This window comes from Diorhabda carinulata, chromosome 10 (assembly GCF_026250575.1).
Source record: "Diorhabda carinulata isolate Delta chromosome 10, icDioCari1.1, whole genome shotgun sequence".
Classification (NCBI taxonomy): Eukaryota; Metazoa; Arthropoda; class Insecta; order Coleoptera; family Chrysomelidae; genus Diorhabda; species Diorhabda carinulata.
This window is the reverse complement of record NC_079469.1, coordinates 14,254,375-14,282,282: the sequence shown is the minus strand read 5'-3', so window position 1 is coordinate 14,282,282 and position 27,908 is coordinate 14,254,375. Positions and strand designations below refer to the sequence as shown.

The 27,908-nt window shown below is 28.9% G+C and overlaps 1 protein-coding gene across 3 annotated transcripts in view; it reads right to left on the bottom strand.

Annotated features, from left to right (window-relative positions):
- Positions 1–27,908, bottom strand: part of LOC130898664 (transcription factor GATA-4-like) — a 69,824-nt gene that overhangs the window by 28,143 nt on the left and 13,773 nt on the right. For all 3 annotated transcript variants that reach the window (XM_057808108.1, XM_057808109.1, XM_057808110.1), the window contains exons 2-3: positions 7,342–7,526; positions 5,747–5,991 (exon numbers count right to left, since the gene is read on the bottom strand). In XM_057808108.1, the coding sequence (XP_057664091.1) occupies positions 5,747–5,991; positions 7,342–7,526 (430 nt within the window). The remainder of the gene's footprint in view (positions 1–5,746; positions 5,992–7,341; positions 7,527–27,908) is intronic.

Sequence of the window (27,908 nt, the reverse complement as noted above, 5' to 3'; positions counted from 1 at the left end):
CTCTCTCTCTCTCTTTTTTTTTTCTTTTAAAATTAACTAAATGTCTGTTTAATGCACGTGCGGATGCATTCGAGCAAAGTTTCTACTTCCTGTTATCGATTGATAACAATATTGACAACATTCATTAAAAAATTACGTAAACAATTACGAAATTTAGAAAAGGATCGTTGGAATATCGAATTTTACATCGAAATCCGATTTTTTCGTGTCGATTTTTCGAAAATATGAAAAAAAACGTTCGGACTTCATCAAAATCCGTATAAAAATAAGGAATTTGGTTGTTTCATCTTATTTACTTCACCCCGTAGATTTTTATGATGGATTTATCGCGTTTTCGAATCTTTCAAAGCACCCCCGTAAATACGTAAGCGAGATAATCGTTACGCTAATTATTTCGACTATCCCCCGTAGATATTCGAATATTGACAACATTTTCTCATTTACATCTTATTTACCATCCCCCGTATGAATCCGGATAAATTATTTTGTTATTTCCAAACTTTCCCTCGTAGAAAAATAGAATAAATCGTTAAATGTTTTTTTTTTATCAAATATCCCTCGTAAATATTCGAATATTGACATAATTTTCTTATTCACATCTTATTTAGTATCCCCCGTATAAATTAGAAGAATTTTTTTCTATTTTTTCACTGTCCCCCGTAGATATTCATAAAAACAATCGTTATATTGTATATCCCCCGTAGATATTGGAATGTTTCATTTTCTATTCTTTCGAACTGTCCCCCGTAGAAATTATTAGCAATAATTTGTTCCTTTCCAATAATCCCTCGTAGATTTTTAAAATAACGAAATTGTCTTTTATTTATTTTCGAGCGTAACAATCCGTAGAAATCCATCTTCTTTTTAACTACCTCTCGTAGAAGTTTGGAGGTTTTGAATCGTTCAGATTTTTTTTCTTTTGAAACTTTCCCCCGTATATATTCATGAAAACATTTGTTTCCTTTTTTCTTACTCTCCCTCGTAAATATTTTAATTAGTATTTTTTATCGATATCTGTTTTATTTCTTTTCGTTTCGATTCGTTTCTAACCGTCCCTCGTATAAATTTAATCAAAAGTTCGTGTTCAAATCTTCATTCCAGTTACCTCTAGTGAATATTTCCATTCACCCTCGTATAAACGAAAGAAAATCGTTTATTTTACCACGTACACTCGTAAAAACTGAAAACAATCGTTTCGATTCGTTTCTAACCGTCCCTCGTATAAATTGAATAAAAAAATCGTGTCCAAATCTTCATTCCAGTTACCTCTAGTAAATATTTCCATTCACCCTCGTATAAACGAAAGAAAATCGTTTATTTTACCACGTACACTCGTAAAAACTGAAAACAATCGTTTCGATTCGTTTCTAACCGTTCCTCGTATAAATTTAATCAAAAAATCGTGTTCAAATCTTCATTCCAGTTACCTCTAGTAAATATTTCCATTCACCCTCGTATAAACGAAAGAAAATCGTTTATTTTACCACGTACACTCGTAAAAACTGAAAACAATCGTTTCGATTCGTTTCTAACCGTCCCTCGTATAAATTGAATAAAAAAATCGTGTCCAAATCTTCATTCCAGTTACCTCTAGTAAATATTTCCATTCACCCTCGTATAAACGAAAGAAAATCGTTTATTTTACCACGTACACTCGTAAAAACTGAAAACAATCGTTTCGATTCGTTTCTAACCGTTCCTCGTATAAATTTAATCAAAAAATCGTGTTCAAATCTTCATTCCAGTTACCTCTAGTGAATATTTCTATTCACCCTCGTATAAACGAAAGAAAATCGTTTATTTTACCACGTACACTCGTAAAAACTGAAAACAATCGTTTCGATTCGTTTCTAACCGTCCCTCGTATAAATTGAATAAAAAAATCGTGTCCAAATCTTCATTCCAGTTACCTCTAGTAAATATTTCCATTCACCCTCGTATAAACGAAAGAAAATCGTTTATTTTACCACGTACACTCGTAAAAACTGAAAACAATCGTTTCGATTCGTTTCTAACCGTTCCTCGTATAAATTTAATCAAAAAATCGTGTTCAAATCTTCATTCCAGTTACCTCTAGTGAATATTTCTATTCACCCTCGTATAAACGAAAGAAAGTCGTTTATTTTACCACGTACACTCGTAAAAACTGAAAACAATCGTTTCGATTCGTTTCTAACCGTCCCTCGTATAAATTGAATAAAAAAATCGTGTCCAAATCTTCATTCCAGTTACCTCTAGTAAATATTTCCATTCACCCTCGTATAAACGAAAGAAAATCGTTTATTTAACCACGTACACTCGTAAAAACTGAAAACAATCGTTTCGATTCGTTTCTAACCGTCCCTCGTATAAATTGAATAAAAAAATCGTGTCCAAATCTTCATTCCAGTTACCTCTAGTAAATATTTCCATTCACCCTCGTATAAACGAAAGAAAATCGTTTATTTTACCACGTACACTCGTAAAAACTGAAAACAATCGTTTCGATTCGTTTCTAAGCGTCCCTCGTATAAATTTAATCAAAAAATCGTGTTCAAATCTTCATTCCAGTTACCTCTAGTAAATATTTCCATTCACCCTCGTATAAACGAAAGAAAATCGTTTATTTTACCACGTACACTCGTAAAAACTGAAAACAATCGTTTCGATTCGTTTCTAAGCGTCCCTCGTATAAATTTAATCAAAAAATCGTGTTCAAATCTTCATTCCAGTTACCTCTAGTAAATATTTCCATTCACCCTCGTATAAACGAAAGAAAGTCGTTTATTTTACCACGTACACTCGTAAAAACTGAAAACAATCGTTTCGATTCGTTTCTAACCGTCCCTCGTAGAAATTCAATCAAAAAAATCTCGATGTCTACTTTTTAGCTATTTTTCGTAAACATTTCCATTCACCCTCGTAAAAACTGAATCCAATCGTTCCCCGTAGTTATCCACATTAAATCTCGCGCAAATCTTTCCAATATTACGAACCGCCCCTCGTAAACACAATAATAAAAAATTGTGCAACGCGCTTCTTACTCGGAAACCCGAGTACGGCGCGGAACGTTCGAAATAAAAATAGAAAAAAAAAGAAAGAAAAAAAAATAAATTGGGTGGGCGTTCAAAGACTCCTTGGTTACACAACACCCATTTGTATTATTTTCGCTGATGCCGCTTTTTATCGTATAACGCGATGTCCTGCAGATCTGGCACATGTTTCGCCACGGAGCACTTTTTCAAACGTACGACCCGTTTTTTTTTTCAAGTAGAAATTTTCTTTTCGTCGTCGATTATAATTTTTTCCGCCTGCATATGCGGGCGTACTTATCGGAATACCACGGTAACGTGCTCGTTACTTTGATAAGAATTAAATTAGTCGTAGCGTAACTGATGTCTGTAATTTTTAATTTTTCAATTTCGCGTCGAATATAACATTATTACAACCCCCGTATATGGTAAGAATCGAAACGAGTATCACGCATTTTTTTTTCAAAATTTTCCAAACAATTTCGGCGAAGTTATTAAACGATAAACGTAATTTACAGATTTGTCTTCGGGACAATCTGTATAGTACCGCAATAAATAACAGGAAATGTTGTTATCGAAATTGTCTTCCTGTTTTACGGTTTAAGTAAATTATTTCAATAACTTGGGGGGTAAAATTTTAATGTGTGAATGTTTTTATGGAAGTACTATTGTTTTATTTATATATATAGAGTGATTCATTCTTTACGGGCTTATCGCGAAAAAAAAAATAACGGGAAATGGTTATACGACTGTGGCACGTTTCGATGTTATTATTATTTTTTTTTATTCGATTAATTATAAATATTTGTTTGAATTATAAAACAGGGTAATAAGAATGTGCGGTATTCGTTAAATAATAAAAGAAGAAGAAAAAATCGTTAATGTTTTGAAAATATGTTGATATGCATCCTAGATTTGGTTCTGTAATTTTTTTTCTGAAAAAAATGTCTAAAGTGCTACGAAAGATGACGTTAAAAACGAAATTCAAGAAGTGTGACTTAAAGTATGATCTAAAACTAGTACTTCTGAAGCATTTATGACTTTTGTTTTATAAGTGAAGTAACATGATCTAAATTTGTATTTCTCAAGCATTTATAGCTTCACACTCGAAAAAATCCCAACCTTTCTCGACTAAGAGTATATAGCTCAAGTTATAAGTTTATTTTTAGCTTGTTTTTTGATTTATAAGTGAAGCAACATAACCCAAATTTATATTTCTGCAGCATTTATAAGTTCAGATTGAAAAAATCGAAAATTTACTCGACAATTACCTATAAAAAAAACGATTTAGAAATGTTACATATTTATAAAGTCAATTTGCAGCTTATTTTTTCTATTATAAGTGAAGTAGCTTGACTTAAATTTGTATTTCTGAAGCATTTATAAGTTCAGATTGAAAAAATCGAAAATTTACTCGACAACTACTTATAAAAAAAAACGATTTAGAAATGTTACATATTTATAAAGTCAATTTGCAGCTTATTTTTTCTATTATAAGTGAAGTAGCTTGATTTAAATTTGTATTTCTGAAGCATTTATAAGTTCAGATTGAAAAAATCGAAAATTTACTCGACAACTACTTATAAAAAAAACGATTTAGAAATGTTACATATTTATAAAGTCAATTTGCAGCTTATTTTTTCTATTATAAGTGAAGTAGCTTGACTTAAATTTGTATTTCTGAAGCATTTATAAGTTCAGATTGAAAAAATCGAAAATTTACTCGACAACTACTTATAAAAAAAAAACGATTTAGAAATGTTACATATTTATAAAGTCAATTTGCAGCTTATTTTTTCTATTATAAGTGAAGTAGCTTGATTTAAATTTGTATTTCTGAAGCATTTATAAGTTCAGATTGAAAAAATCGAAAATTTACTCGACAATTACCTATAAAAAAAACGATTTAGAAATGTTACATATTTATAAAGTCAATTTGCAGCTTATTTTTTCTATTATAAGTGAAGTAGCTTGACTTAAATTTGTATTTCTGAAGCATTTATAAGTTCAGATTGAAAAAATCGAAAATTTACTCGACAACTACTTATAAAAAAAAACGATTTAGAAATGTTACATATTTATAAAGTCAATTTGCAGCTTATTTTTTCTATTATAAGTGAAGTAGCTTGATTTAAATTTGTATTTCTGAAGCATTTATAAGTTCAGATTGAAAAAATCGAAAATTTACTCGACAACTACTTATAAAAAAAACGATTTAGAAATGTTACATATTTATAAAGTCAATTTGCAGCTTATTTTTTCTATTATAAGTGAAGTAGCTTGATTTAAATTTGTATTTCTGAAGCATTTATAAGTTCAGATTGAAAAAATCGAAAATTTACTCGACAACTACTTATAAAAAAAACGATTTAGAAATGTTACATATTTATAAAGTCAATTTGCAGCTTATTTTTTCTATTATAAGTGAAGTAGCTTGACTTAAATTTGTATTTCTGAGGCATTTATAAGTTCAGATTGAAAAAATCGAAAATTTACTCAACAACTACTTATAAAAAAAAACGATTTAGAAATGTTACATATTTATAAAGTCAATTTGCAGCTTATTTTTTCTATTATAAGTGAAGTAGCTTGACTTAAATTTGTATTTCTGAAGCATTTATAAGTTCAGATTGAAAAAATCCGAAATACAAAATACTTCTATGTTTATAAATTCAATTTCCAGCTTGTTTTTTGTTTTATAAGTTAAGAAAAATGACATAATTGAAAAAGCTCACCTAGAGATATTTCCTCCACTAGGAGAGTTCATTCCGACTCCCGTATAACTTATGTGACTGGTGAGTTGAGTTAATTGAGATCCTTCGATTACTGATTGTTGATCATCCCCGGTATGTATCGTGGAAAGAGTGTAAACTCTTGGTGAACCAGGACTTGGACTTCCGCTATCTTGTGGTGGGGAACCATTGGCGATGGTCGTCGGTCCGAGCTGCAGATAATCGTTGCCATTGGCTTCTAACGGAACCTGTAACAATTATTCCTTCGAAATCCCATTTTATTGTCCTATACTCGTCCCAACTGTCATAAACTGACCCCTTGAGGTGGAACCATAATAATTTCGACAAAATTATTGATCAATTTGTCCAATTGGACTAAGGAACTTCCTCCAAACCAACGTAAATCGTCTGGGCAGCTTCCTTATTGTCCAATAATCGTTCCAATAGTTATAAAGTGACTCTTCAAGATAAAAATACAATATTTTTGACGTATTCTTTGAACAAATTGTCCAATTGGACTAAGAAACCTCCTCCAAATGAACGCGAAACGTTTTGGTACCTTCTTAATTGACGTTTACTGGTCCCAACTATGAAAATCTGCCTCCTTAAAGTGGAAACATAATAATTTCGACAAAATAAATGAACAATTTGTCCAATTGGACTGAGAAACCTTCTCCAAACCAACGTAAATCGTCTTGGCAGCTTCCTTATTGTCCAATAATCGTTCCAATAGTTACAAAGTGACTATTCAAGATGAAAACATAAGATTTTCGACGTATTAGTTGAACAAATTGTTCAATTAGACTAAGAAACCTCCTCCAAATGAACGCGAAAGGGTTTGATAGCTTCTTTATTGACGTATACTGGCCCCAACTATCAAAACCTGACCCTTTGAGGTGGAACCATAATAATTTCGACAAAATAAATGAACAATTTGTCCAATTGGACTGAGAAACCTTCTCCAAACCAACGTAAATCGTCTTGGCAGCTTCCTTATTGTCCAATAATCGTTCCAATAGTTATAAAGTGACTATTCAAGATGAAAACACAAGATTTTCGACGTATTAGTTGAACAAATTGTCCAATTGGACTAAGAAATCTCCTCCAAATAAACGCGAAACGGTTTAATAGCTTCTTTATTATCGTAGACTGGTCCCAACTATCATAAACTGACCCCTTATGGTGAACAAATGGGATTTTCGACCTACTCATAAAACAAATTGTCCAATTGAACTAAGAAACCTCCTCGAAATGTACCCGAAACGTTTTGGCAGCTTCCTTATTATCCTATACTCGTCCCAACTGTCATAACCCAACGCACATATTGACATTGACATAAATATTGAACAAATTGTCCAATTGTACTAATAAACGTTCCATATCAAGTCCCATATTTTTTTTAAATCAACCCTTCACCATTAAATCGCCCCAATATTCAAACACCGTCTTCCCATAATTAAAAAACCACCTACCTATAAAAAAAACCACATAAAACACCGTAATCGTGTACGAAATTTCGCGAATCCCCCTCGTAACACACTTTCCCCTAATACCCACAAATTTATCATCAATCAATTCCGATTTCGGATAATACTCACCTCTAAAGTGAACGGCATATACCTTCCGTCTGTTCGGACGAGAGCCTGATAATTATCGGGTTCCACCTCCGTATACGCGAGGCATTCCATGGGAGTGGCGGCTCTCGAATGGGGCGAAGGCTCCGCCCCGTCATTTTGTGAGGCGGGACTGTATTGTTGTTGCCTGGTTTCTTCCCCGTATGCACCTACAATCACACCGGCGTATTGTGAGTTGTCTAAATAGTGGAGATTATCGATCATCGGTATACCGGGGGAATTGAATTAATTACGCGTTACGAGGTTATCGGCGAAAGTTTAGATAGGTCGTATTGATAAATATAAACGAACGAAATTCGTATCGAAATACGTGGTTGGTGATAAAATTGATTTTTTATGAAAATAAATGTCAAATGTGGAGATTTTTTTTTGGAGGCAAATATATTTGGAAATTTAATGTTGTTATTGGAGACTGTGGATTTGGATATGAAGATATTTATTACGATATAAAAATATGTGAGTGATATTAATAATAATCGAACTTTAAAATGTGGTCTTTAAAATATATGAAAAAGAATTTTCCAGTTTTTCCGCGTTCCAGTCAAATTTTTCTGATTCAAACCCCAATTTTTACAATTAAATCCTTTTCGAAGGATAATTGATTGGATATTTTCCCTTAACCACTTTTCCTATATAAAAATCATCCTGAGCATCATTTTTTAACCTATTCAAGGATTTAACCAGGAATAATGATCATAGAATGCATTTTTATTGGAAAAACTTCTCGTTTTGGTGGAAAATTGTTTGAAAATCATTAATTTTCGTGTATTTTCACTATTTTTTGTATTTTTTTCTCTCTTTTCTCGTTTTTTATCATTTTTTCAAATTTAAAAGTGAAATAATTGAAATTTTCTTTGTATCATTCAATTTTTTAAATTTGTATCCTAATTTTTTGGTTAAGGTCCTTTTTGACCTATCTCTTATGGATTATTGTTGTTTAACGATGTTTTTGGAATGTTTTCACTATTTTTTCAAATCTTGCAGTGAAATTTTTGAGATCTTCATCATTTTATGTAATTTTTTTGATTGGGACCCTAATTTTTTAGTTAAGGTCCTTTCTGAACGATCTTTTATGGATTATTGGATGATAATTGTTGTTTAACGATGTTTTTGGAGTATTTTCACTATTTTTTCAAATCTTGCAGTGAAATTTTTGAGACCTTCATCATTTTATGTAATTTTTTTGATTGGGACCCTAATTTTTTAGTTAAGGTCCTTTCTGAACGATCTTTTATGGATTATTGGATGATAATTGTTGTTTAACGATGTTTTTGGAGTATTTTCACTATTTTTTCAAATCTTGCAGTGAAATTTTTGAGACCTTCATCATTTTATGTAATTTTTTTGATTGGGACCCTAATTTTTTAGTTAAGGTCCTTTCTGAACGATCTTTTATGGATTATTGGATGATAATTGTTGTTTAACGATGTTTTTGGAGTATTTTCACTATTTTTTCAAATCTTGCAGTGAAATTTTTGAGACCTTCATCATTTTATGTAATTTTTTTGATTGGGACCCTAATTTTTTAGTTAAGGTCCTTTCTGAACGATCTTTTATGGATTATTGGATGATAATTGTTGTTTAACGATGTTTTTGGAGTATTTTCACTATTTTTTCAAATCTTGCAGTGAAATTTTTGAGATCTTCATCATTTTATGTAATTTTTTTGATTGGGACCCTAATTTTTTAGTTAAGGTCCTCTCTGAACGATCTTTTATAAATTATTGGATGATAATTGTTGTTTAACGATGTTTTTGGAGTATTTTCACTATTTTTTTCAAATCGTGCAGTGAAATTTTTGAGATCTTTATCGTTTTATGTAATTTTTTTGATTGGGACCCTAATTTTTTAGTTAAGGTCCTTTCTGAACGATCTTTTATGGATTATTGGATGATAATTGTTGTTTAACGATGTTTTTGGAGTATTTTCACTATTTTTTCAAATCTTGCAGTGAAATTTTTGAGACCTTCATCATTTTATGTAATTTTTTTGATTGGGACCCTAATTTTTTAGTTAAGGTCCTTTCTGAACGATCTTTTATGGATTATTGGATGATAATTGTTGTTTAACGATGTTTTTGGAGTATTTTCACTATTTTTTCAAATCTTGCAGTGAAATTTTTGAGACCTTCATCATTTTATGTAATTTTTTTGATTGGGACCCTAATTTTTTAGTTAAGGTCCTTTCTGAACGATCTTTTATGGATTATTGGATGATAATTGTTGTTTAACGATGTTTTTGGAGTATTTTCACTATTTTTTCAAATCTTCCAGTGAAATTTTTGAGATCTTCATCATTTTATGTAATTTTTTTGATTGGGACCCTAATTTTTTAGTTAAGGTCCTTTCTAAACGATCTTTTATGGATTATTGGATAATAATTGTTGTTTAACGATGTTTTTGGAGTATTTTCACTATTTTTTTATATCTTGCAGTGAAATTTTTGAGATCTTAATATTTTTATTCAATTTTTTTTATTTGAACCCTAATTTTTTAGTTAAGGTCCTCTCTGAACGATCTTTTATGGATTATTGGATGACAATTGTTGTTTAACGATGTTTGTGGAGTATTTTCACTATTTTTTTCAAATCTTGCAGTGAAATGTTTGAGATCTCAATTTTTATGTTCAATTTTTTTTATTTGAACCCTAATTTTTTAGTTAAGGTCCTTTCTGAACGATCTTTTATGGATTATTGGATAATAATTGTTGTTTAACGATGTTTTTGGAGTATTTTCACTATTTTTTCAAATCTTCCAGTGAAATGTTTGAGATCTCAATTTTTATGTTCAATTTTTTTTATTTGAACCCTAATTTTTTAGTTAAGGTCCTCTCTGAACGATCTTTTATAAATTATTGGATGATAATTGTTGTTTAACGATGTTTTTGGAGTATTTTCACTATTTTTTTCAAATCGTGCAGTGAAATTTTTGAGATCTTCATCATTTTATGTAATTTTTTTGATTGGGACCCTAATTTTTTAGTTAAGGTCCTTTCTGAACGATCTTTCATGGATTATTGGATAATAATTGTTGTTTAACGATGTTTTTGGAGTATTTTCACTATTTTTTCAAATCTTCCAGTGAAATTTTTGAGATCTTCATCATTTTATGTAATTTTTTTGATTGGGACCCTAATTTTTTAGTTAAGGTCCTTTCTGAACGATCTTTTATGGATTATTGGATAATAATTGTTGTTTAACGATGTTTTTGGAGTATTTTCACTATTTTTTTATATCTTGCAGTGAAATTTTTGAGATCTTAATATTTTTATTCAATTTTTTTTATTTGAACCCTAATTTTTTAGTTAAGGTCCTCTCTGAACGATCTTTTATAAATTATTGGATGATAATTGTTGTTTAACGATGTTTTTGGAGTATTTTCACTATTTTTTTCAAATCGTGCAGTGAAATTTTTGAGATCTTTATCGTTTTATGTCATTTTTTTGATAGGAACCCTAATTTTTTAGTTAAGGTCCTTTCTGAACGATCTTTTATGGATTATTGGATAATAATTGTTGTTTAACGATGTTTTTGGAGTATTTTCACTATTTTTTTATATCTTGCAGTGAAATTTTTGAGATCTTAATATTTTTATTCAATTTTTTTTATTTGAACCCTAATTTTTTAGTTAAGGTCCTCTCTGAACGATCTTTTATAAATTATTGGATGATAATTGTTGTTTAACGATGTTTTTGGAGTATTTTCACTATTTTTTTCAAATCGTGCAGTGAAATTTTTGAGATCTTTATCGTTTTATGTCATTTTTTTGATAGGAACCCTAATTTTTTAGTTAAGGTCCTTTCTGAACGATCTTTTATGGATTATTAGATGATAATTGTTGTTTAACGATGTTTTTGGAGTATTTTCACTATTTTTTCAAATCTTGCAGTGAAATTTTTGAGATCTTTATCGTTTTATTCAATTTTTTTGATTTGAACCCTAATTTTTTATTTAAGGTCCTTTCTGAACGATCTTTTATGGATTATTAGATGACAATTGTTGTTTAACGATGTTTTTGGAGTATTTTCACTATTTTTTTCAAATCTTGCAGTGAAATTTTTGAGATATTCATCGTTTTATGTCATTTTTTTGATTGGAACCCTAATTTTTTAGTTAAGGTCCTTTCTGAACGATCTTTTATGGATTATTGGATGACAATTGTTGTTTAACGATGTTTGCGGAGTATTTTCACTATTTTTTCAAATCTTGCAGTGAAATTTTTGAGATCTTTATTGTTTTATTCAATTTTTTTGATTTGAACCCTAATTTTTTATTTAAGGTCCTTTCTGAACGATCTTTTATGGATTATTAGATGACAATTGTTGTTTAACGATGTTTTTGGAGTATTTTCACTATTTTTTTCAAATCTTGCAGTGAAATTTTTGAGATCTTTATTGTTTTATTCAATTTTTTTGATTTGAACCCTAATTTTTTATTTAAGGTCCTTTCTGAACGATCTTTTATGGATTATTAGATGACAATTGTTGTTTAACGATGTTTTTGGAGTATTTTCACTATTTTTTTCAAATCTTGCAGTGAAATTTTTGAGATATTCATCGTTTTATGTCATTTTTTTGAGAGGAACCCTAATTTTTTAGTTAAGGTCCTTTCTGAACGATCTTTTATGGATTATTGGATGACAATTGTTGTTTAACGATGTTTGCGGAGTATTTTCACTATTTTTTTTGAAATCTTGCAGTGAAATTTTTGAGATTTTTTTTGTTTTTTTGGATTTATATGTACAAGGTGAATAAATTTTGAATTTATTTTCTTGTAGATTTCTTAGTACGATAATTTCAATTCGATTCAATGAATCATTAGTAAAAAAACGCTGTTATCTTATCTATTATATCGAAAAAAAGCTATGAAAGTATCATCAGTACCGGATCTAGGACGAAAACGAAATTTTTGACATTTTCCTTTATCGAAATATCGATTTCGGAAAATTTAGTGATAGATATGAAAAAAAATATCAAAAAACGTATTTTCTATGATATTTTCGTGTTATATTTCATATTATACGGGGACGGTACGCAACTATATTTGTCTAACCAGCTTTCTTCAATCCAAATAAGAATTTTTGGTAAAGAAAGGTTCGAATTACCAACAAAAAAAAATAATTTAAACGTATAATTTATTTCCGAAACGAATATCGTTCCCATTAGGCCACCGAACTTATTTTAATGTGCGTAGGGTTGAGTGACGAAAGGTTAAGGGTCGAAATGCGTATTAAGTACTTAATCGGTTTTTTTGAGTGATTTAAAAACTAAACGACGCTTATATAAAGACGTTAAAAATTTTTAATTTACGATTTATATATATATACAAACTGTATATACAGTGTGTTGAAAAAAATATCAATCATAATAATTTTGTTTCGTTTTTTCTAATTTTATTTAGAAAAAAATAATTTTATTGATATAAACCGAATCTACAAGCTCTAAATGTTTGGTTCTTCGCAGGCCATCGATCATAGAATAAGAATATACCAGGGGCAGTTGATAATTTTCATATTTTTATATTTTTTTTTTCGAAATTCGTTGATAATAATAATTTTTGTGAACGTTTTCAGTGTTTTTTTTGTACCAAACGCTTGTAATCGTACAAAAATGTTCGTAATTCAATCGGGATCGTATTAAAAAAATTTATAATTATCTTAAGAAATTCTGAATACGGATCTGTCCGCGGAAATATTAATATTGAAATAATACTGGAAAATTTATAGTTTCAAGTAAGTAGAACATAAAATTTCGAATAACAAAACGTATTTACGTCGATGTTAAAGTGTATATACGAGGAAATTCGAAGATTCCTTTCCATATAATTAAATATTTAATGTAATTAAAAAACGGGGAAAATGTTGAAAAATAATGAAAATATACGAAAATTGATGAATTTTGAACAATTGAATTGATTAAGAAAATGATATTTGAGATAATTTTTATGTAGAAAAAGGTGGTTAAAGGAAAATATCCAGTCAATTATCCTTTGGAAAAGACCTTCAAATAAATTTGATTGTAACGATAAGAATTAAAAAAAATGCAATGAAAATTTGAAAAAAAATGTGTAATTGATCATTAAGGACTCTTATTCAGTTGGTTATCGATAAAGGATCCTTCAAAAAGGACTTAAACCAAAAATTTAGGGTCTAAATCCAAAAAAATTGGAAATAACGATGAAAATTGCAAAACTGGAAAAAATACTGGAAATTGATGATTCAAAACAAATTTTCAGCTGATTATCAATAAAGGATCTTTTAAAAAGGATTCAAATCAAAAAATTAAAGTCCAAATCAGAAAAATTGAACAAAACGATGAAAATTTCGAAAATTTCACTGCAAAATTTACAAAAATAGTGAAAACTAATTATTCAAGATCCATTTTCGGCTGATTATCAATGAAAGATCCTTTAAAAAGGATTCAAATCAAAAAATTTGCGTGAAAATTAAAATAATTGATGAAAAGGAAGAAAAACCCAAAAATTTCGCTTCAAAATTTGAAAAAACAATCAAAATACACACAATTCGATCATCCAACAACAATTTCAAGCCAATTATCAATGGAAGATCCTTTAAAAAGGATTCAAATCAAAAAATTTGCGTGAAAATTAAAATAATTGATGAAAAGGAAGAAAAACCCAAAAATTTCACTTCAAAATTTGAAAAAACAATCAAAATACACACAATTCGATCATTCAACAACAATTTCAAGCCAATTACCAATGGAAGATCCTTTAAAAAGGATTCAAATAAAAAAATTTGCGTGAAAATTAAAATAATTGATGAAAACGAAGAAAAATCCAAAAATTTCACTTCAAAATTTGAAAAAACAATCAAAATACACACCAATCGATCATTCAACAACAATTTCAAGCCAATTATCAATGGAAGATCCTTTAAAAAGGATTCAAATAAAAAAACTTGGGTACAAAATTAAAATAATTGATGAAAACGAAGAAAAATCCAAAAATTTCACTTCAAAATTTGAAAAAACAATCAAAATACACACAATTCGATCATCCAACAACAATTTCAAGCCAATTATCAATGGAAGATCCTTTAAAAAGGATTCAAATAAAAAAATTTGCGTGAAAATTAAAATAATTGATGAAAACGAAGAAAAATCCAAAAATTTCACTTCAAAATTTGAAAAAACAATCAAAATACACACAATTCGATCATTCAACAACAATTTCAAGCCAATTACCAATGGAAGATCCTTTAAAAAGGATTCAAATCAAAAAATTTGCGTGAAAATTAAAATAATTGATGAAAACGAAGAAAAATCCAAAAATTTCACTTCAAAATTTGAAAAAACAATCAAAATACACACCAATCGATCATTCAACAACAATTTCAAGCCAATTATCAATGGAAGATCCTTTAAAAAGGATTCAAATAAAAAAACTTGGGTACAAAATTAAAATAATTGATGAAAACGAAGAAAAATCCAAAAATTTCACTTCAAAATTTGAAAAAACAATCAAAATACACACAATTCGATCATCCAACAACAATTTCAAGCCAATTATCAATGGAAGATCCTTTAAAAAGGATTCAAATAAAAAAATTTGCGTGAAAATTAAAATAATTGATGAAAACGAAGAAAAATCCAAAAATTTCACTTCAAAATTTGAAAAAACAATCAAAATACACACAATTCGATCATTCAACAACAATTTCAAGCCAATTACCAATGGAAGATCCTTTAAAAAGGATTCAAATCAAAAAATTTGCGTGAAAATTAAAATAATTGATGAAAACGAAGAAAAATCCAAAAATTTCACTTCAAAATTTGAAAAAACAATCAAAATACACACAATTCGATCATTCAACAACAATTTCAAGCCAATTACCAATGGAAGATCCTTTAAAAAGGATTCAAATAAAAAAATTTGCGTGAAAATTAAAATAATTGATGAAAACGAAGAAAAATCCAAAAATTTCACTTCAAAATTTGAAAAAACAATCAAAATACACACCAATCGATCATTCAACAACAATTTCAAGCCAATTATCAATGGAAAATCCTTTAAAAAGGATTCAAATCAAAAAATTTTCGTGAAAATTGAAATAATTGATGAAAAGGAAAAAAAATCCAAAAATTTCACTTCAAAATTTGAAAAAACAATCAAAATACACACAATTCGATCATTCAACAACAATTTCAAGCCAATTATCAATAAAAGATCGAAACTGAAAATCCAGTTACAAGGTGAAACTAATAAAACTATCACTAAGATTATCACGACGTTATATAACATCAAAAATGACTTTTTTTGTATAAACCACTAATCTAAAAAGCACATTTTAAACTTCAAAAATATGCAAAAATAATAAACGCAACATTCAATACTCTGTCAAGTTTATTTTATCAAATTTTAAATTGATTGTCTACGATATATAATAACACCCCCTGTATACGCGCCTATGGAATCTTTTTCTATTCTATAACGTCATTTTTTAATAATAATTTTCATTTAAAACACAGTAATTGTAAAAGAAAAGTCGAGAAATGTACAAAATCGAAGCAACTAACTTTCAAATACAATCCACTAACCAAATCAATTCGACCTCACCCCGTATACATTATTTCGATTTTTTTCCCAAATATCCCGAAAAACTCCATGAGAAACGGATTCTTTCGACTTATGGTTTCGTCTGATAAACTTTTGGCATTCGTGTAAATAATTGTTTATTGCGATAAGGATCAAGATAAAAACGACAAACACAAATCCATATTATCCTGCCTAGCAGGCAGCGGACTTCCTGGACTCGATAAGAATTTTATTTTTCTCTCTCTTTTTGTTTTTTTTTTCACGGCGTGTCCGACACCCGAATCGAAAAAATCCGTTATTAGATGTACCAGAAAAATCTCTCTACCAACTTTCTTATTTTATACAACACCTCGTATATTACACGGGTATATCCGAATTATTTATATACCGGGTGGGCAATTGTATATCGAAGTTTCAGTTTATTAGAAAAGTAGCCACGAGAAACTCGTATTTTCGAAATCGTAAGGGCGTTTTGGAAATATAAAATTAAAAATACAAAATTTCACAAAATCCAACAAAATTAAGTCGTTATACGGGGTGTTACGGGATTTTATGTAAAAAATAAGTGAGTGGGGACGGTATAAATATTTTTCTCATTAAAGATGGTTCCAGAAGTACCTGATTTGACCTAGAGATGGCGGTAGTCGCGTTAGAAAGTACAGCTTATGTCTCAAGTTTGAAAACTCCACGTTAATATTTATTTATGAACGTTTTGAGTGAATTGCTCAACCAATACGAGGTCTGGTTATTAAATAACGAGATTTCACGTCTAGAGGGCGCCCTAGACGGATGGGGTACGATGAAACTCGCCATAAAGAGACATTCTGATGAAAATCATCATAAATTGTGATATTTCGTTGAAAATAATTGTAGGGGGTGTTCAAACACCACCAAATGAAGGGTATTTAGGGAAAAGGACATTAGATGTTGATACCACAACTAGTTTACGCGAATAACAACTAAATTTTACTGCTAAATTGGAAAAGTTTCAATAAATAATTACGATTTATGATAATTTTCTCAAGAATATTTCTTTATGGCGAATTATATAAAAATCTACATATCTCCTAAACCATAAATTCAATCGAGTTATACAAAGAATAACTTTTTGTTAAAAAACGATCGAAAAATTCATTTCTGCTAACTTTACATTATACAGGTTGTCCCAGTAGAAGTTACGGTTTGTTAACCATCGGGCTTGAACCGCCCCTGGATTTTAAATAGTAGCATAGAATTATCCAATCAAAAACACTAAATTGACATACGTAATCAACCACTAAAAAATCTTGTAACGTTCGAATGTAAAATTTAGAAAATTTTCATCAATACAAAATTGATTTCTCAACTTTAGAAACCTATAACTCGGAAATGAGAAAAATTTTTTATATCACAGCGTTTTTTTTGTTTTCATCTATTCGTTTCCGAATTTTTTACGTCCCGGAGTTCTGTGTATACAGGGTGATTGATTAGCGCAGTACCGATAGAATAATAAACTGGGTGTTTCAGAATAATGCGCCATTTCAGTGTAATTTCAAAGGATTCCGTTCGTTTTTTTTTTGTGTAACGAAGATGTCAAAGCGCCTAATTTATTTATAGGCAATAAAGAATTCGGTGACATCGTTTATCGATGTATCAGATGTCACCACCGGCTTAACAAAATAATATTTTAAGAAAATGTTTTATAGCCCGAGATAATTTTCGTAAACTTCGATGATAACATTTAGAAATTTAATATTCCGATAAGGGAGGTCGAGAGAAAGGTCGAAAAGGTTTATAAATATCAGATTTTTGTTATATTATTATGTAAAATTTCTTATGGGATTCGGTTGGAAATAATGATTCGAATTTATTTGGATGAATCGTTGATTTAAGTTGCGATACATACACTGATAAAAATAACTTGATATCAAGGCAATTGTTATCACAAAATAGTTGAAATTAAGCACAGATTTTCAAGTACGCCCTGTATAACATCGAATACGATTGTCTTGAACGGAAAAGTAACATGAAAAGTTTCAAAAAATATACCGGGTTATTTGAAATTGAAATAATATGGTTAAATTTAGTATAAGATATTTTTACTTAGTCTAGATTTATTTATACGCCCTGTATAGCATCGAAAACGATATTTTTGTATGAAAATTTATCTTGAAAAGTTAATTTTACCTCAAATAGATATACCGAGTGATTTATAAATGAAATAAAATGGTAAACCTCGGTATAATATTTTATTTCTTAGTGCAGACTTTATTATACTTAATTATACACCCTGTATAATATTGAAAACGATCTTTTTGTATAGGAAACTATCTTAAAAAGTTAATTCCACCTCAAATAGATATACCGAGTGATTTCTAAATGAAATAAAATGGTAAACCTCGGTATAAGATTTTATTTCTTAGTGCAGACTTTATTATACTTAATTATACACCCTGTATAATATTGAAAACGATCTTTTTGTATGGGAAACTATCCTAACAAGTTAATTTCACCTCAAATAGATATACCGAGTGATTTCTAAATGAAATAAAATGGTAAACCTCGGTAAACGATTTTATTTCTTAGTGCAGACTTTATTATACTTAATTATACACCCTGTATAATATCGAAAACGAACTTTTTGTATGAGAAACTATCCTAAAAAGTTAATTCCACCTCAAATAGATATACCGAGTGATTTCTAAATGAAATAAAATGGTAAACCTCGGTATAAGACTTTATTTCTTAGTGCAGACTTTATTATACTTAATTATACACCCTGTATAATATCGAAAACGATCTTTTTGTATGGGAAACTATCCTAACAAGTTAATTTCACCTCAAATAGATATACCGAGTGATTTCTAAATGAAATAAAATGGTAAACCTCGGTAAACGATTTTATTTCTTAGTGCAGACTTTATTATACTTAATTATACACCCTGTATAATATCGAAAACGATCTTTTTGTATGAGAAACTATCCTAAAAAGTTAATTCCACCTCAAATAGATATACCGAGTGATTTCTAAATGAAATAAAATGGTAAACCTCGGTATAAGACTTTATTTCTTAGTGCAGACTTTATTATACTTAATTATACACCCTGTATAATATCGAAAACGATCTTTTTGTATGAGAAACTATCCTAAAAAGTTAATTTCACCTCAAATAGATATACCGAGTGATTTATAAATGAAATAAAATGGTAAACCTCGGTATAAGATTTTATTTCTTAGTGCAGACTTTATTATACTTAATTATACACCCTGTATAATATTGAAAACGATCTTTTTGTATGGGAAACTATCCTAAAAAGTTAATTCCACCTCAAATAGATATACCGAGTGATTTCTAAATGAAATAAAATGGTAAACCTCGGTATAAGATTTTATTTCTTAGTGCAGACTTTATTATACTTAATTATACACCCTGTATAATATTGAAAACGATCTTTTTGTATGGGAAACTATCCTAAAAAGTTAATTTCACCTCAATTAAATATACTGAGTGATTTCTAAATGAAATAAAATGGTAAACCTCGGTATAAGACTTTATTTCTTAGTGCAGACTTTATTATACTTAATTATACACCCTGTATAATATTGAAAACGATCTTTTTGTATGGGAAACTATCCTAAAAAGTTAATTCCACCTCAAATAGATATACCGAGTGATTTCTAAATGAAATAAAATGGTAAACCTCGGTAAACGATTTTATTTCTTAGTGCAGACTTTATTATACTTAATTATACACCCTGTATAATATCGAAAACGATCTTTTTGTATGAGAAACTATCCTAAAAAGTTAATTCCACCTCAAATAGATATACCGAGTGATTTCTAAATGAAATAAAATGGTAAACCTCGGTATAATATTTTATTTCTTAGTGCAGACTTTATTATACTTAATTATACATCCTGTATAATATTGAAAACGATCTTTTTGTATGGGAAACTATCCTAACAAGTTAATTTCACCTCAAATAGATATACCGAGTGATTTCTAAATGAAATAAAATGGTAAACCTCGGTAAACGATTTTATTTCTTAGTGCAGACTTTATTATACTTAATTATACACCCTGTATAATATCGAAAACGATCTTTTTGTATGAGAAACTATCCTAAAAAGTTAATTCCACCTCAAATAGATATACCGAGTGATTTCTAAATGAAATAAAATGGTAAACCTCGGTATAATATTTTATTTCTTAGTGCAGACTTTATTATACTTAATTATACACCCTGTATAATATTGAAAACGATCTTTTTGTATGGGAAACTATCCTAAAAAGTTAATTTCACCTCAAATAGATATACCGAGTGATTTATAAATGAAATAAAATGGTAAACCTCGGTATAATATTTTATTTCTTAGTGCAGACTTTATTATACTTAATTATACACCCTGTATAATATTGAAAACGATCTTTTTGTATGGGAAACTATCCTAACAAGTTAATTCCACCTCAAATAGATATACCGAGTGATTTCTAAATGAAATAAAATGGTAAACCTCGGTATAATATTTTATTTCTTAGTGCAGACTTTATTATACTTAATTATACATCCTGTATAATATTGAAAACGATCTTTTTGTATGGGAAACTATCCTAACAAGTTAATTTCACCTCAAATAGATATACCGAGTGATTTCTAAATGAAATAAAATGGTAAACCTCGGTAAACGATTTTATTTCTTAGTGCAGACTTTATTATACTTAATTATACACCCTGTATAATATCGAAAACGATCTTTTTGTATGAGAAACTATCCTAAAAAGTTAATTCCACCTCAAATAGATATACCGAGTGATTTCTAAATGAAATAAAATGGTAAACCTCGGTATAAGACTTTATTTCTTAGTGCAGACTTTATTATACTTAATTATACACCCTGTATAATATCGAAAACGATCTTTTTGTATGAGAAACTATCCTAAAAAGTTAATTTCACCTCAAATAGATATACCGAGTGATTTATAAATGAAATAAAATGGTAAACCTCGGTATAAGACTTTATTTCTTAGTGCAGACTTTATTATACTTAATTATACACCCTGTATAATATTGAAAACGATCTTTTTGTATGGGAAACTATCCTAAAAAGTTAATTCCACCTCAAATAGATATACCGGGTGATTTCTAATTTAAATAAATTCGTGAACGTCATTAGAATATCTATTATCCTATTACAAATTTAATTTAACACCCTGTACAACATAGAAAACTGTCTTTTAGTTTAAAGAAAGTATCTCAAAAGACTAATTTAGGTTCAAAAAATATCCCACGTGAATTAGAAAAATCGTAACCGTCGTTTTAATACGTTTTTTTAAAACAAACTTAATTTTACGCCCTGTATAATATTTCGATGCACTCAACTACCATAAAAAATTGATTCTAATTAATCTCAAAAATTAGAATAAAATCCTCAAGAAATTATTTCGACTCAAATATATCTAAATATTAAAACACAATTTTTACAATTTACACTAGATCCTGACCTGTCCCGATAACAAAAAACCGAATACGTTCCAAACAATTATTTACGTTCACGTACAAACTGGATCCGCACCTGTACATCTTTTTTTTTAAATATTTATTTATATTTCCTTATCAGTAGATAAAAGTATTTAAAAATGGCATACGACTCGGTCGATTTTTAATTGCCTTAGTACAATAAGGAAACTTGGAGCAACGAACACCTACGAGTAGTAACCTGAAATTTAACACCAACTATGTACAGTTATAATTTTTTTTTTGTTTGTTTGTTGCCATTGTTTCCGGTTTACGTTCTATGAAATTTACGAGTTTATTCTCGTTCCGAGAAATCAGCGCGAACATTCGACTAAAATCGATCGTTTTTACTTTTATTTATTTATATATTTTTTTATATATTTATATATATAATATATACAGATTTGTTGATGTTGTTTTGTTTCTTTGTTTTAAAACTTGTAAAAATCAAAGCAAAATTATTTATTAAGCACGTGTCGATAAGATGGGAATCAAATAGAATGGAACTTAGTTTTTATGGGCAAATAAGTGTTTGTTTATTTTTAGTGGATGATCGGGTCGCGTGGCCGGTCTTTGGGTTGTTTGTTTAGGGTCCTTTTCGTTTAGTTTTACCTGAACGATGTTTGGGATTTATTGATATAGGGTATGGCGAAAGTATTCTAATATTTATATCCGAAATGATATCGGGAAGAGAAGAAGAAAATATTTGTAATGTTATCCGATTTCTTAATTTACTTTTTGAAATATTCCTTCTAATGGAATGTTAGTTTTTACGGATATTTTGATTTTATTGTTGTCGAATATTCTTTATATATATATTTTGATAGGATTTTCTATTTCTTCTTCCTTTTTTTTTTAAACATTTTACTGCAAATCCAATTATTTTCAAAGAAAATTCTTCTTTTTTATCGTGTTTTCTTCTTATTTTGTTTATTACTATTATTTTTACGACATTTTCTTCTTTTTTTTTCGATTCTTCTCTATCCAAACGAATTTTCTTCTTCTTTTCTCAAACGATCGTCGTTTATATTGTTTTTTCAAATGTTTTTCTTCAAGAGGAAATTTTACCTCGAAAATTCTTCTTTTTTATCGTGTTTTCTTCTTTTTTTTTCGATTCTTCTCTATCCAAACGAATTTTCTTTTTCTTTTCTCAAACGATCGTCGTTTATATTGTTTTTTTCAAATGTTTTTCTTCAAGAGGAAATTTTCCCTCGAAAATTCTTCTTTTTTATCGTGTTTTCTTCTTATTTTGTTTATTACTATTATTTTTACGAAATTTTCTTCTTCTTTTTTTCGATTCTTCTCTATCCAAACGAATTTTCTTCTTCTTTTCTCAAACGATCGTCGTTTATATTGTTTTTTTCAAATGTTTTTCTTCAAGAGGAAATTTTCCCTCGAAAATTCTTCTTTTTTATCGTGTTTTCTTCTTATTTTGTTTATTACTATTATTTTTACGAAATTTTCTTCTTCTTTTTTTCGATTCTTCTCTATCCAAACGAATTTTCTTCTTCTTTTCTCAAACGATCGTCGTTTATATTGTTTTTTTCAAATGTTTTTCTTCAAGAGGAAATTTTCCCTCGAAAATTCTTCTTTTTTATCGTGTTTTCTTCTTATTTTGTTTATTACTATCATTTTTACGAAATTTTCTTCTTCTTTTTTTCGATTCTTCTCTATCCAAACGAATTTTCTTCTTCTTTTCTCAAACGATCGTCGTTTATATTGTTTTTTTCAAATGTTTTTCTTCAAGAGGAAATTTTCCCTCGAAAATTCTTCTTTTTTATCGTGTTTTCTTCTTATTTTGTTTATTACTATTATTTTTACGAAATTTTCTTCTTCTTTTTTTCGATTCTTCTCTATCCAAACGAATTTTCTTCTTCTTTTCTCAAACGATCGTCGTTTATATTGTTTTTTCAAATGTTTTTCTTCAAGAGGAAATTTTAACTCGAAAATTCTTCTTTTTTATCGTGTTTTCTTCTTTTTTTTCGATTCTTCTCTATCCAAACGAATTTTCTTTTTCTTTTCTCAAACGATCGTCGTTTATATTGTTTTTTTCAAATGTTTTTCTTCAAGAGGAAATTTTCCCTCGAAAATTCTTCTTTTTTATCGTGTTTTCTTCTCATTTTGTTTATAACTATTATTTTTCAGAAATTTTCTTCTTCTTTTTTTCGATTCTTCTTTATTCAATAGAATGTTCTTCTTTTTCAACATTCCTCTTCGATTAAAATTAATTTTTAACGGAAATTCTTCTTATTTTCAACATTTTTTCTTCTTCTTTCTCAATTATTATTATTTTCTCAAAATTTTCTACTTCTCATATATTTTACATCCATTGGAATTTTTCTTCATTTATATTATGTTTCGTTCTTCTTCTTTATATTAATATCGTTTTCACGAAATTTTCTTCTTTTTTGAATATTTCCTTTTCAATGAAATTTTTTCTCGATTATTCTTCTCTCATTTACGTTTTTCTTCTTCTTTTCTTGAACAACATCATCATATCAAACTCAGCACGCTTCTTCTTTTCCCAAATATTGTTTTTTGATATTTTTATTCAGAAAAAATTTTCGTCTTCCTTTCTTATCATCTTTTCCATCATGATTTTCATCTTTTCGGCTAGATCCATCGAATTTTCTTCTTCTTTTATAAAATATTATCATTTCCACGATATTTTCTTCTTCTTTTTTTTAAATATCCTCTATATAATCAATTGTTGTTCTTCTTTTTTGGTATTTTTCGTTTAATAAAATTTATGTTTCGCTCATATTCTTTTTTTATTTATGTTTTCTTCTTCTTTTCTAAAATATTATCATTTCCACGACATTTTCTTCTTCTCTTTTTTGAGTATCCTCTATTTAACCAATTGTTTACGTTTATTCTTTTTTTCCTTCATATTTTCTTCTTCTTTTCTCAAAGATTTTTGTGTTACTTACATTCTCTTCTTCTTTTTTCTCAATAACAACGGAAAAAACAAAATTTTCGCGACGTTTTTTCCTACGAATCCACATTAAAATTCAGTCAGAATCGAAATTTTTCTTTTCGTTAAATATTAATATAATTTTTTAATTGCTTTACGGCGATAAGAATTGGAAAAAAAAAAATAGAGGAAATCATATTTTTGTTGTTATATCCGTTCGAATTTAATTCAGGGACGTTGTCGTTGATTAAATTTTATAAAAATAGAACGAACAAAACGAATTATTTTCTATAAACAATTTTTTTGTCACATAACAATGTATACAGGGATGTTCGAGATTAATTGTATATGGAATACGGGAAAATTTCGTTTAGGTATTTTTTTATGGATTTTAATCTGTTCGGGGCTTAGCTCGAAACGTCAAAAAAATGGGAAAAAAAAACGATAAAAAATTGATAGAAATGTAGATGTGTATACAGGGTGATTCAATAAAGTATGGGAACATTAGATATTGAAAATCGACTTTTTAATGTTAATGGAATTTTTTTATTTTTCGATGAAATATTTTTATTCCAATGAAATTTCGATATTCTTTTTTTTTTTTTCGGAAATTCACTTTTTCGTATAATTATCGTTTCGCTTTTTCGATTTTTCGATTATTTTCAATTTTTTGTGTCAAATATTTTCCTTCCAAGAAATTTTACGTTTTGTGAGCTCTTCTTCTTTTCGAATATATTCTTATTCAAATCTTCAAGTTCAACTTTCTCTTTTTTTGTCAAATATTAAGAATTTTGAAAAATCTTCTTCTTCTATGGAATATTCTTCGTTCTTCTTTTTCGTATATTCACTTTTTTGTAATACTTTATTCTTCTTTTTCTTTTTCGAATATTGTTCTTCTTCTATTTTAAGCGTTTTTAAATTCAATGAAATTCTCTTTTCTCAAATATTCTCTTTTCTATGAAAATTGCTTAAATTTACTTATTTCAATGAACTTTTCTCCTTTTTTTCACATACTCTTTTCTTTATGGAGTTTTCTTCTTCTTTTTTCACATACTCTTCTTTTTATAGAGTTTTCTTCTTCTTTTTTTCACGTACTCTTCTTTTTATAGAGTTTTCTTCTTCTTTTTTTCACGTACTCTTCTTTTTATAGAGTTTTCTTCTTCTTTTTTCACATACTCTTCTTTTTATAGAGTTTCCTTCTTCTTTTTTAACAAAATATTTGTCGTTTTCGAACGATTCTTCTTCTTTTCTAGCACATTTATAATTTAATAATTTGTTTTTCGTAAATATTTTCATTTCCATGCAATTTTCTTCTTATTTTTTCGAATTTTCATCTTCTAACGAACTTTTCCTCTTTTTTTTAACAAAATATTTGTCGTTTTCGAACGATTCTTCTTCTTTTTTAGCGCATTTACCATCTAATAATTTGTTTTTCGTAAATATTTTCATTTCCATGCAATTTTCTTCTTATTTTTTCTTATAATTCATCTTCTAACGAATTTTTCTTCTTCTTTTCCTCACGTACTCTCATTTTCATAAACAATTTCCTCTCATTTTCCAATCTTCTTCTTTCAATTCAATCCTCCCCTTATTCCCAAACACATTCCTCTCTTATTCTCCAACTTAACCTCAAAAATCTACTTGTTTCAAGTCGATCCTCTTCTTCTTTTCCCCAATATCATCCCCGAAATCGATTTCTCATTGAAATAATCGTTTTTTCGACGGAATTCCACCAACAACTAATCGAGCCGGTCCTGATAATACCTTCGCCCTTGTTCTACCTTAACAATACGATCCATTAGCCTCATCTCATGAATGAAATTCCTTATCACCTTCCGATAACCGAGGAATGCACATAGTAAAGGTGATGATAAGGTATCACCATCCCGGAGATTATTGCCATGACGATGTATACGAATTTTATCAAAAAAAAAATAAGTTTGATAATTTGCTAGACTACAGGGAGGGGCGGCGCTAATGGGATCTCGCTTTTGAACCAGTCTAAGGTAAAACACGGTGGAGTTACAGGTGTTTCGAATTTTTTTCCGGACCAAACGTTGTTTCGGCGGTTTTCGGCGAGGGTGAGTTTTTAAATTTCCGTAATATATTTAACTAGGGACGATCATAAATATTTTAGACGAATTTCTCGAGTCTCGTTGGCTGTTTGTTTACCGAGACTACGACGGAAATTGTGTGTATGTATATATGAGAATGCAAACTGTCGTAAATAACCTGAGTGAGGCTCAGACCGACCGCGACGTTGTTCCAATAGAAAATATTTTAAGAAAAAATCACGTTGGAAGTAATTTCGTTGAAATCTATTAATTTTATTAAACAAAACGTTGGATTAGATCGTGTTTTTCGGTATATTCTGGATAAATATGGAAATTGCGATGTTGCTGAATTAGTTTTGGAAGAAATTTTGGCTCAGACCGACCGCGACGTTGTTCCAATAGAAAATATTTTAAAAAAAAATCACGTTGGAAGTAATTTCGTTGAAATCTATTAATTTTATTAAACAAAACGATGGATTAGATCGTGTTTTTCGGTATATTCTGGATAAATATGGAAATTGCGATGTTGCTGAATTAGTTTTGGAAGAAATTTTGGCTCAGACCGACCGCGACGTTGTTCCAATAGAAAATATTTTAAGAAAAAATCACGTTGGAAGTAATTTCGTTGAAATCTATTAATTTTATTAAACAAAACGATGGATTAGATCGTGTTTTTCGGTATATTTTGGATAAATATGGAAATTGCGATGTTGCTGAATTAGTTTTGGAAGAAATTTTGGCTCAGACCGACCGCGACGTTGTTCCAATAGAAAATATTTTAAGAAAAAATCACGTTGGAAGTAATTTCGTTGAAATCTATTAATTTTATTAAACAAAACGTTGGATTAGATCGTGTTTTTCGGTATATTTTGGATAAATATGGAAATTGCGATGTTGCTGAATTAGTTTTGGAAGAAATTTTGGCTCAGACCGACCGCGACGTTGTTCCAATAGAAAATATTTTAAGAAAAAATCACGTTGGAAGTAATTTCGTTGAAATCTATTAATTTTATTAAACAAAACGTTGGATTAGATCGTGTTTTTCGGTATATTCTGGATAAATATGGAAATTGCGATGTTGCTGAATTAGTTTTGGAAGAAATTTTGGCTCAGACCGACCGCGACGTTGTTCCAATAGAAAATATTTTAAGAAAAAATCACGTTGGAAGTAATTTCGTTGAAATCTATTAATTTTATTAAACAAAACGTTGGATTAGATCGTGTTTTTCGGTATATTCTGGATAAATATGGAAATTGCGATGTTGCTGAATTAGTTTTGGAAGAAATTTTGGCTCAGACCGACCGCGACGTTGTTCCAATAGAAAATATTTTAAGAAAAAATCACGTTGGAAGTAATTTCGTTGAAATCTATTAATTTTATTAAACAAAACGTTGGATTAGATCGTGTTTTTCGGTATATTTTGGATAAATATGGAAATTGCGATGTTGCTGAATTAGTTTTGGAAGAAATTTTGGCTCAGACCGACCGCGACGTTGTTCCAATAGAAAATA